This window comes from Phyllopteryx taeniolatus, chromosome 9, assembly GCF_024500385.1.
Source record: "Phyllopteryx taeniolatus isolate TA_2022b chromosome 9, UOR_Ptae_1.2, whole genome shotgun sequence".
Lineage (NCBI taxonomy): Eukaryota > Metazoa > Chordata > Actinopteri > Syngnathiformes > Syngnathidae > Phyllopteryx > Phyllopteryx taeniolatus.
This window is the reverse complement of record NC_084510.1, coordinates 16,450,295-16,462,553: the sequence shown is the minus strand read 5'-3', so window position 1 is coordinate 16,462,553 and position 12,259 is coordinate 16,450,295. Positions and strand designations below refer to the sequence as shown.

The window sequence follows — 12,259 nt, the reverse complement described above, 5'->3', positions numbered from 1 at the left end:
GCATTCTTTGGCCAGATCAAACCAAGGTCAACTTGTAGCAGAAGAAAAGAAGAGTATGGATGACCCAAGGCATACAACACCAGGCAGTGTTTTCACCTGTGGCTGCTAACTGCTCCTAAATGGGAAAAAAATATATAAATAATAAAAAAATAAATTGAGAGGTGTATAGGACTATACTCTGCTCATATTCAGTTGAATGCACAAACCCTACCGTATAGTACGGTACGGGATGGTGACTCACAGTGCAGCTGGATAATGACAGTCAACATAGTATGAAATAATAACATTTTGAAGGTAAAGAAATAGAATGTCTTTCAATAGCCAACATTTGTGTCTTGAGCTCAAGCCAAATGAGCATGATTTGCACTTACTGAAGACAAAAGTGTAGGCAGCAACATCCACAAACAAGCAGCATGTGCAGTGAAGACCTGGCAAAGCATCTCCAGTGATGAAATTTAGAAATTGGTGATGTCCGTGGGCTCCAGACTTGAGGCAGTCATTAACTGCAAATGATTTTCAGCCGAATATTACAAATATTAATATACTGTATGTCACTTAACAGTACAGTCTCTTTGTCCAAATACCTTTGAGCACTTGAGTACTGGCATATGCCCTTTTTTTGTTTTGTTTGAATAATGCTTGAATTACAGTTGAAAAGCAACACTTCACATTCTAATTGTTTTATTTCACATCCATTGTGGTGTTGTACGTATATCAACAAAATCCTAAAAAAAACATTACATTAAATCCAAATATTCTGGCTCTAACTGTAGTTAAATGTGCCCCACAGCTTATAAAGAGGCTATTAAAGTGAATTGATTTAAATAAATAGATGCAAATACCATCAACAAAAACAAAAAAATATATATAATTAATATACACTAGAATTAATAACTGATGTTTCAAACAGTGATATGGTCAGTTTTCAGTTTTAAAAGAGACTTAGGTAGGAAATATTGTGATTATTTTTTTCCAAAAGAAAGCAACAAGTGTGTCTTATACTTCATTATATTGAAAATAAAGGTAAGCTATTTTAAATTTAAATTAATACAGTGGACAGTTTATAGGAGCCTGCAGGAGCATCCTGACATAGTACAAAGTACACTCCTCTAAATTGAAAAACTGTTTAAATTACATATCACAGCAGTGACCTTCACTAAGTGAGAGTACAATCATTATATTGTCTATTAGTACATGATGGTGATTTGTGGTTTCCCACAGCGACCCTCACGCTCAAGAGTTTCATGCCAGCCAGACTGTGAGGCTGCAAAACATGTGACCTCTCATGTGCTAACCAAGGAGTTCAGGATAAATCCTTCCCACAGAGCACCTGACTGCACATACCCACATTAACTGCTCTGGACCTTCCAGGAAAATATCTACATTAAAAGTATTGCATTGTAGTCCAATACACTAGTTCTATAAAAAAGCGTACTGCAGGTCTTTTCAAATCACAGAGCAAGATTTCACAAAATCTGTGTAGTATTTCAAATAGGTTTCTATTGTATTATAAGTATTTAATATCCATATTTTTTAAATATAATTTAGTGTTCCTCTTCATTAGTGTAGTTGGTAAGTACAGGAAGACAGTGTTTGAATCACAAACCTCCGAACTGTGAGGCAAAAATGCAAACAACTCATCCACTGTGATGCCCTTAGTTTGTTTTTCACAATAAATTGCAAAAAAAAAAGCTACAAGGGGAAAAAAGTACAAATGCATTCATCTCTATTGAAATCAATTATACTTTTTGAGTATCCAATGGAAGAGATACAATAATAATAATTTTAAAAAAGAACACTACAAAAAATACAGTACACACTAACATCAATGCATGTTTTGATGTATAGTTGGGTCTGGAAATCATCTGTACTGCACATTTACAGTAAATCTATCTATCAAATGAGGAAACACATCAACCCCAAACACACTTTGTTGTCTTTGCAATACAGTAAGCTGAATGTCGCAGCATGGTCCAGTCTGTTCATGGGCCACGCCCTACAGCACTATCTATCTATCTATCTATCTATCCTATAGTCTTTATATATATATATATATATATATATATATATATATATATATATATATATATATATATATATATATATATCAGTGACGGTTCATGATTGGTGAGGCACTGACTTGAGGTGAAGCTCTATGAAGCTCAACTCAACACTGCCACATGCTGGCTGTGGCATCGTACATACCAGACTCCACTGTGCAGTTTTAGTGGCTTTTCTGGTCGATAAGAAAACTAAATGTCACACACTTTCATTAAATATATTAGACAGTCTGTTAAATGTCAGTAAGTGCAGTACATGTGTGATAAAACGTATATTATTGCCGATGTAATGAGGAAACACCAATGCCTGTTGTGTGAAGCCGCGGACCAATCACAGCCTGCCTGAATAGATGTGTGCATGGTCTCTTGAAGCATCATGGGAGCGATGATTCAACATGACTCGTAGCTGCGCTTCCTATGCATTTGAACAGGAAAATGAAAATTCTGCTATTTTAATGATGAAATCATTGAAATTATTGGATTGAAAAAGAAAATCAATGTAAAGCATGGACCATAGAACTGAAATGGAACGATTGAATGACATCATAAAGGTTTTTTTTTTTTTTTTTACTATTCACATGCAGTGGAAAGGAAAGACCACCGGGGGCAGTGAGGCTCTGCCTCACTTGCCTACCCTGACCACACGTCACTGATATATATATATATATATACATATATATATATATATATATATATATATATATATATATATATATATATATATATATATATATATATATATATATATTCCGGGTGATTGAAAAGTAACTCCCTATTTTTAAGTACTTGTAATTTATTTCTGAACTATAATTCTTACCAGAAATGAACATGAGAAGCAAGTGTATTGCACGGAGTTTTATTTCTGATTCGATAAGGGCGCCAGCATTAGCCACCAGTTTCTCAAGCCGCCTGGGAACCGCATTAACTGATTTCACAAGGAACTCTTGTGTGATGAAGACATAACTTCCCGTGTTCGCCCTTCAAGTTCTTCCAGTTGTTGGTTTGGTAGAATAGACTTGCTCCTTTAATCATGGAACAGACACACGAAAAATGTAGAAAAGTGAACAACATATGAATAAATTATAAGTATTTTAAAATAGGGAGTTACTTTTCAATCAAGTACCACCTAAAAAATAGTTAGCTCCTCAAGTTCACCCATAATGACCAACACTAAAGTACAGTACTGTTGTAAGCCTTAATTTTCATTAAAAAAATATTAGATTTTATTTCTAAAACGCTGTATTTATTATTGTCATCAACTGAATCATAATGCAGTCTTTGTACACAAAGACTGTGCTTAAATTTCGGAAAATAACAATCTGTCCATAAATAATGATTCAATTAAAATATATGGCACACAAATTTAAATAACAGTGTATATAAATAAACACACAGCTCTTAAAAGTTAAATACAACTAAATGAGAGAAAACGATCTAATTTAAACTAGAGCAGACGGCACAGATGACCTAAAACGTCATAATGTCACGTGACCTCAAGACGCTTAACATTGTTGTCAAGAGACACTAACGTGCCATTATGTTATTCTTTTACCGCGACTAAGGTCAGTGATATGAATTCAAAAGAAAACGTGTTGACAACAACACAAGGTACATGTACATTCTAATCTGTTCCTCGAAGAACGTCGCAGAAGACGTTAAATGTGCTTACAAGTTACAGAAACACCGCCCACCCGCGACAATCGGGATGTGAGAGACACGAAAACGCGCGCTCCCGGTGCAACGCGGGAAACGCCGCTGTTGTTGGTTCTGTTGTTTTCCACTGGCCGCCAACAAGGGGCTCGACTCTTGGCTTCGTTGACACTATCTTCCTCCGATATACTCGTTACCCGGCGAGCTCGCTTGTTCCTTTATACCCTGGGTGGCGGTTTGAACCGCTCTGTGTAACTCTTTCCTCTGGCGGCTGTGCGTATGTGCGCGGAACACGCGGGCGAGTTTGAACTAGTAGCTAACTTGAGCAGTGACGTCCCCGCCGAACAGCGGCCGAGCCTTCGGAGATGGAATCCTTCCAGAAGGTCGAGAAGATAGGAGAGGGCACTTACGGGGTGGTGTACAAAGCCAAGAACAAGAACACGGGAGAAACGGTCGCGCTCAAGAAGATCAGACTGGACACGTAAGTCAGCTGGGAGGCTCCTGTGGGTCGCCGAACCCAGCTTTGTGTTCATGGGATGGGGTGAAAGTCTCCATGGGTGCTGCTCATTTGGTCACCAGGTTCAAATTAGTTGCATTTGTTAGCTTGCTGCTTATGTTGTAGTGTTATCCTGTAACACCAAACGCATAATGTATACATTATATATAGCTCTGGAAATCAATCAGTCAATAAGAGACCACTGCAAATTTTTAAAAAATTAAAGAAAAAAAAAAGAAGTTTGAGGACTTCAAATTCGAGGATGGACTGTAGGGGCCATTGCTGATTTGTGTGTGTGTGTGTGTGTGAGAGACAATCATAGAGTAGTTTCTCCCAACCTTTATTAATCCAAGGCACCTATTTTACAAAAATCCCACGGCGCACCACCTAACAAAAATGTCACAAAAAGTACAAGTACTGAAATAATGCTATGCTCGTCTCAGTTCACGCACAAATTGATTTAATGTGAAATCAGCAATGATTGAACAGGTAATTTTTGGACAAATTAACTGAAATTGGATACTTCTGCAGCACCGCTGATAGTCTCTCTCATGACACATTAGTGTGCCATGTCGCCCTGGTTGGGAATCATTGATAGACCTTTCAAGAAAAAGAGAGAAACATTTTCTTTTCTTTGCATTGTACTGGAGATTTGTCAGCATAAACAAATTTAGCAGTTTTTAAACTTAATTTATTTATTTTTAAATTGCCAGAGCTGTGCAGTAAAACCCCACTATATCGCAGTTCCAGTATTTCATCTTTTTTGTCTTCTTCTTATTTATTTATTTGTTTATTTATATTCTAATTTGTATATACTGTTTGTACAATATTTTGTTTTCCATTGCTCCTTGCTCTCTCTCAATATATTATGGTTAAATGTGTTTGTATTGTTTTTAAAAGAATGTAAACAAACATTTTAAGTATAGTAAATGTTATAAAAACATGGTGTATTTAAATAGGGGTGTTTCCATTTTGTCGATTTTTCACTTATCACGGGGGGAGGTCTGGAACATGTTTGCCTACCTTTTATTGGGCCACGGCACAAATTATACATTCAAAAAAATCTAATGTACCATCTAGTGGAGGAGCGTTAAATTGTTATGCCAGTCACTATATGTCACTGGGATAGATATACATTTTTTTCAACATTTTCATTTAGGTTTAGCTAATGTAATTGAAATATATTCACTATTTCTTTTATACAATCAGGGAAACTGAAGGCGTTCCAAGCACTGCCATCCGGGAGATTTCCCTCCTCAAAGAGCTCAGTCACCCAAATATTGTCAAGTAAGCACCAACATCCAATGTTGTTTTTCTTATGTCCCTAGTTTTATCATCTTGTAATGTTTTTGAAGGTTGCATGATGTCATACACACGGAGAACAAGCTGTACCTTGTCTTTGAGTTCCTTAACCAGGATCTAAAGAAGTTCATGGATTCTTCCATAGTCAATGGTATCCCACTCGCTCTGATTAAGGTAAACATCGTGTCCATCTGACCTCATTTATTTACTGTCCTGGATATGAATAAACATAGATTCACTGACATTTCCTTTCTGTCTGTAGAGTTATCTCTTCCAGCTGCTGCAAGGCTTGGCGTTCTGCCACTCCCACAGGGTTCTTCATCGCGACCTGAAGCCACAGAACCTTCTCATCAATGCTCAGGGTGAGATCAAGCTGGCTGACTTCGGCCTGGCGAGAGCGTTTGGCGTGCCTGTGCGCACATACACACACGAGGTAAATGGGGAAGTGTGCTTCTGTATTAGCGCTAGGGCTGAACGATTTGGGAACATTTTTATTTTTTTTGTAAATATTATAATTGCAATTGAGCATGCGGGGGGAAGTTTGTTGTGTACAGCATTATTCACTAAAAACAAGAAATAAATCTTTCTATATTATGACCAACACGACATTGGGTACAGTCAACATATAAGTTTTAACACAACATATAAACAACTCTTTCCTTTAGGTCAGGTCTAAATGTTATGATGATGATCGGAGTAGAATATTGACTGATTGATTTAACTCCAGGCTAGGGCTGCACAATTAATCGAATTTTAATCGTCACCACGATTAAATGAGCCTGATCGTCTGAGATTTTTTTACATTTAAATTCCCTGCCTTTGACGGCTGTTGAATTCATATATCCATGTTAACATGGACGACTGGCAGTGAATGAGGGCACTGTCGCATATGAAAATTGCTTCAGCCAGCCACCAGGGGGCGAACATATAGTTAAGGCTTCATTAAGGGCCTGCATTGCACTCCGTGGCCAACTTCAATATAAAAGCTTAAACAGGCGTCGATGTTAAATGTAGGAGTATATGAAGCTTTTATTTTGAAGTTGGCCCTCTCAGCACCTTGGTGGAGAGGCGGCATGTCACGGTGAGACACTATTAACAGTCGTTGTAGTGGCTGCCTTCAAATTTTCGGCTGACCTGACCGCAGTACAAAAACGGCAGGAGTAAATAGAGAGGGAAATCACAACTGTTGAGTTGTTTGCTGTTTGTGACCGTGCACGACTGACCAACGGTCAAGCAGAACAACGGAGACGTACCCTTCCTTGACAATTCACTATATTGACGATGGGGATTTTCAAATGAAAAGTCAGTACTTGGAGACTGTTATTGCGTTTTGTGCATTAACTGTATTTGCTTCCATTAAGTTGCAATTCGTGATTGCACTTTGTAATAGCATATTTATTCAGTTAGCCCTTGGTAAAGTAGAATTTTTTTTTTAGGGAACATTTATATTTTATTATTATCTATCATTTATTCTTATTTAAAGATTCCTTTTGCACTGAAAACTGTTACAGACTGTATTGTTTGTTGAAAGGTACTGCAATAAAAATATAGTTTTTTTCCCCTAACATGAAGAATAATCATGACCAGTAATCGGATTACAAAATTGTAAAAATAAAAAATAAAAGATTTTTTGGGCGGGGGCCATAATCGTGCAGCCCTACTCCAGGCGTTGTAAACATGTTGTAATGTGACACTTCTGCCAATAGCAGTAGCACTGCTGTCAGTGTCAAGAGGATGCAGTATAGAGATGAAGTGGAGTGACACGAATGATGTTTTTCGTCATTAAGATGTGTGAATTAAAGTAGTTCGCATGGTTAGCTATATTAAATGTTGAGTGTTCTTATCAATTACAGTAAAAGTATTGAGATAATTGACTTGTTAGATAATAACGCATCAAAAAGGAGTTTAAAGACTTTATCTAGCTCAGGAAATGGGATCATTTTCTCAAATTCACACTTTTTAGTTGATAATAAACAATATTCAAAATTTGTGGTAGCAAATATTCACTGGACAGGGAGCATATAAAAATGGTTATGTACAGTAACTAGTAATTCAAACTGTCAGATAATTGTAACATCAGCGGCGAGTGGCATGGAGGAAAAACTCAACTTAACTAGGGAGTTCTAAGCAAACCAGACTATTACAAACCGTATGGTAGACGTTTTTACAGCACACACCTCTACCCGCCACGTCGCTTTGATAATTGCATTCCGATACATGTCAGTTTGAATTCGATTAATTTTTCAGCCCTAATAAGTGCAGGTGAACGGCTTTTTTTTTTTTCTTAATGCTGTGTTTGTAATAACAAAGTTGTATGTGTATCAGGTGGTAACACTGTGGTACAGAGCACCCGAGATCCTGCTGGGCTGCAAGTTTTACTCAACGGCTGTTGACATCTGGAGTCTAGGATGCATCTTTGCTGAAATGGTAATGTCTCCATTAGCGGTGCCCATAATTAAGTGATCGTTAACATTTATGTCGATACTGACTATGGAGGTAGGCAAAATGAAGTGGATTACTCAGTGCAAACATCAGAAGCCCTCTTGATTCAGTTTAGTTTGAAGAACAACAACATGAATGATCAACTTAAGCAGGGTACATTCACAAACACACACACACACGCAAACACATTTTTAACATCTTGACTTATTGTTATTATTTTTTTAATCTGAGAGGTCCACACATGGCATGGAAAATATAGGTAAGTGTGTGCTTACTACTCTTATACTGCGTGGCCTACTAAAGATTGACCAACATACCACACCACGGACGAAACAATATTTTCACCAACAGTCACAACCTGTGAGGGGCAGCACAGAGCCACAGGAAATCCAGAATCCTGGAAAATACAAGAAAGAACAAAGTAGTGGTGAAAATAGAAGTTATACTAACTGGTATCTTATCTGGTAAGTACTGGAAGTAGTTTCCTGTTTGGCTGTTGTTCCGTTGATTCTGTGTTGACATAAGGATTTGCAATTGTAAATACCAAACTGGGCGGCACGGTGGACGACTGGTTAGAGCGTCAGCCTCACAGTTCTGAGGACCCGGGTTCAATCCCCGGCCCCACCTGTGTGGAGTTTGCATGTTCTCCCCGTGCCTGCGTGGGTTTTCTCCGGGCACTCCGGTTTCCTCCCACATCCCAAAAACATGCATTAATTGGAGACTCTAAATTGCCCATAGGTGTGACTGAGAGTGCGAATGGTTGTTTGTTTGTATGTGCCCTGCGATTGGCTGGCAACCAGTTCAGGGTGTACCCCGCCTCCTGCCCGATGACAGCACGCCCGCGACCCTAGTGAGGAGAAGCGGCTCAGAAAATGGATGGATGGATGGATGGAATACCAAACTGGTTTAACATTTCCGATTGTCGGCCCATGACCATTTCATGAGCAGATTGGATACTAAAATTTGGCCCGGCTGTCTGTATGTGTGTACCCGTTTAAGAGCTACATCCATGCAGATATATGGTCAGCATGATACAATTTATTATCGCAAAGCCAAGGAAGCAAGAGTTCCAAACATTAAGAGATACTCTCCCATCCCAGTAAAAAAACAAAAAAAAAGCTTTTCTATATATATATATATATATATATATATATATATATATATATATACACACACACACAATTTTATTATTGATCATTAATTTTCCCAGTAGTCGGTCAAGGCAATGTAGTCAAATTTCCATTCCAAGTTTCATCTCTTCATCTTATATGTTGAATAACATCTTCCATTGTTTGTGAGTCAGCAATTTCTTTCTTGGGAGCCCTTTTGTAGCCTTGGCAATTTTGGCAAATCTTCTTTTTCCATTTTGTTAGTGTTCTTAGTGCTGTAATTTCTGGCTTTAAAAATAATACTAATCTTCTCGATCCAGTTGAGGGTTTTCCAAGTTGACCTTTACTCTCTTTTTCCTTGACTGTCATTAAACTAAACCCGCATAAATGTCTGTTCTCTCAATCCCCGTGGCCTTGATCAGTGCCACTCTCTGCGGCATGGCAGAGCACTTAAGTGGATGATTTCCACCCCTCTAGACTAGTTGGAGTGAGATACTGAACCCCCAGAGTGGCTTCTGATGCCTTGCCATTAAATTGAATCTCCCTACTTTGTGGCACTCGGGGAATTCTCTTCTTTTTTAGATCACCAGGAGGGCCCTGTTTCCCGGCGACTCCGAAATAGACCAGCTATTCCGCATCTTCCGCACCCTCGGCACCCCGGACGAGGCCACGTGGCCCGGAGTCACTTCCATGCCGGACTACAAACCTTCGTTCCCTAAGTGGGCTCGCCAGGATTTATCCAAAGTGCTCCCTCTTCTGGATGAGGATGGAAGAGATTTGCTACGAGTGAGAACGTTTCCCTTCCATTTGTTCGCGTCTCACTAGGAAGATTTATTTATTTTAAAGTAAGGACTTAGTTAATTTATCTTTTCTTAAGGGTAGTAATAAGAGTAGCATGACTCAGCCATTTTTTTCACATAACTTGATAATGTTCTCGCTATTGTCTGTCATTGATTGTTTTGTTTTATTCGACTGTGAATCAAAGCAATCTTACATAGAGTATTTGAGTGGTCGTAATAGATCATTGAGACCAGTGATTCCCAACCACTAGCGCAGAAATCATCAGGTGGGCCACATGTCATGATCCAGTTTCACATAATTGTTCCAAAAATTATTTTGCGACAAATAATGTATCTTGGGCGGCACTACGGTAGTCAACTGGTTAGCACATCCGCCTCACAGTTCTGAGGACCGGGGTTCAAATCCCGGCCCCGCCTGTGTGGAGTTTGCATGTTCTCCCCGTGCCTGCGTGGGGTTTCTCCGGGCACTCCGGTTTCCTCCCACATCCCAAAAACATGCATGGTAAGTTGATTGAAGACTCTAAATTACCCTTAGGTGTGAATGTGTGCGCGAATGGTTGTTTGTTTATATGTGCCCCCGAAGATTGCTGGGATAGGCTCTAGCACGCCGGCAACCCTAGTGAGGATAAGCGGAACGGAAGATGAATGCATGAATAATGTATCTTGGCTCATCTATGCCAGCAGAACAATTAAATACTCTTCTACTTTGGCAGAAAGCACAAATACTCTGTGTATCCCCCTGTTGCCATTCTTACAACAGAATAATTAAGCTTTGCGTGCAGCTTAACAGGGCCAGATTTCACACCGTCAATCATGATTACAGTATACAGTGGATATAAAGTCTACACACCCCTGTTCAAATGTCAGGTTTTTGTTGCGAAAAATAAAAATGACATTTCAAAAGATGTAAGGGTGTGCACACTTGTGCAACCACATTATCTCAGTTGTCTATTTTTTACTTCCCCTCTCAATGTTTTTTTCCCCCTTTCCCCCACCCCCCTCCCCCACTGATATAGTTGCACAGGTTTAGCTCATATAAATGGTGGGAAAAGCTTTGAAATTATTTATCTTAGTCTCATTGTTGGTTATCACAAAACCTGGCATTTGAACAGGGGTGTGTCGACTTTTATATCCACTGACTATATACTTTTTGTGAGATGTTAGTTTTTTGGGGGTGGCGTGCCGTGGGTTTTCTCTACTGGCTCAGCTAAAGGTTAGAAAACACTGGTTTAAACTAAAACAGAGACTACATGTGCTTTGCACTTGTCTTTCAGGAAATGCTGCACTACGATCCAAACAAAAGGTTGTCAGCCAAGAATGCGCTTGTCCATCGCTTCTTTCGTGACGTCACCATGCCGCTTCCTCATCTGAGACTCTGAATTGTGCAAAACCTCTATAAAAAATTTTAAAAAAGTAGGTTCTTGTCATGGCAATAAGTGACCTCACTTCATGGCAGGTTCAGAAGGAGGAAAAAAAAAAACAATAGGAAGATCATTTGATACCTTTAGAAAAATAACTGTTAGAGACGTCCTTGTCTGTTCTTTAGACCTAACATTGTTCTGTTAAATATTCATGTGTACCTGCCATTGTTCCGCTAAATATTGTCGTCCTCTGTGTGTTGGCCTTTCTAGACATTGTAGTTTTGTACCCAAACACCCGTTTTGTTTTTTATATTCATGTTTTGGCCTTAGGGTGTCCAAATTTTAGAATTTAGAAATTGATCGCACAAGTTTTCGGGATAGTGCAAATACCAATTTTCATTGGTCATTCCAGTTTCCTGCCCTAAGAACTCACCAAAAGTGTAAATCTCTTTTATTTCTCATATTTGTACATACGCCGGTGATGTTGAAATGTTTCCTTTATTTTCAGATTTTACTGTCTTGTCTGCTGTCACATCTTTCGTACACTATATTTTACCCGCCCTTTATGAACCCTGTTTTATAGCTACCGCTTGTTGACTGTTGAGAAAAAATAAACATTTATAAACCATTTGGCTTCAGTCAGTTTTTTGGTCACTGTCTGCATTTTGGGGAACAATTTATTTTCATTTTTGTCTTGTTGAATGAAAACCATAGATGCAACTCAAACAAGTGAAACCTTCCAAGATGACAAAATGTAATATGATTCTAAACCTTTTCAACTGACCCTGGAACTCTACGAGAATTACTCAAACGTGATCAGTTGCAGTATTTTAAAGGGGCTGCTTCTCATGATACATAGAAAAAACAATTTGTGATGATAGATGTGCGCTGTCTTCCACAGTAGTATAGCATGAAGCTCTAAGTGGAGTGGGGGGGTCGTTTGCTTCAATGGTTTCCCTTGTTCAGTTTAAGGGGGGGTCAGCAGTGTTAAAACTGCTAGCAACTGAATGTAGCCTTATACCCCTTTAAGTTGTGCATT

The 12,259-nt window shown here is 38.8% G+C and overlaps 1 protein-coding gene across 1 annotated transcript; it reads left to right on the top strand.

Moving 5' to 3' along the window:
• Positions 1-3,738: 3,738 nt before the first annotated feature.
• cdk2 (cyclin dependent kinase 2) lies at positions 3,739-11,848 on the top strand. Its single transcript, XM_061785890.1, has 7 exons — positions 3,739-4,191; positions 5,416-5,493; positions 5,562-5,682; positions 5,771-5,941; positions 7,834-7,935; positions 9,642-9,845; positions 11,134-11,848. Exons 1-7 carry the CDS (start codon positions 4,076-4,078, stop codon positions 11,236-11,238), a joined length of 897 nt encoding a protein of 298 aa, XP_061641874.1. The 5' UTR covers positions 3,739-4,075; the 3' UTR covers positions 11,239-11,848.
• The last annotated feature ends 411 nt before the right edge of the window (positions 11,849-12,259 follow it).

Coding starts and splice junctions, on each gene's coding strand:
- cdk2 (XM_061785890.1), top strand. CDS start 4,076: ATGGAATCCTTCCAGAAGGTCGAGAAGATAGGAGAGGGCACTTACGGG. Junction 4,192..5,415: donor AAGAAGATCAGACTGGACAC/GTAAGTCAGCTG, acceptor TTATACAATCAG/GGAAACTGAAGGCGTTCCAA. Junction 9,846..11,133: donor ATGGAAGAGATTTGCTACGA/GTGAGAACGTTT, acceptor CTTGTCTTTCAG/GAAATGCTGCACTACGATCC.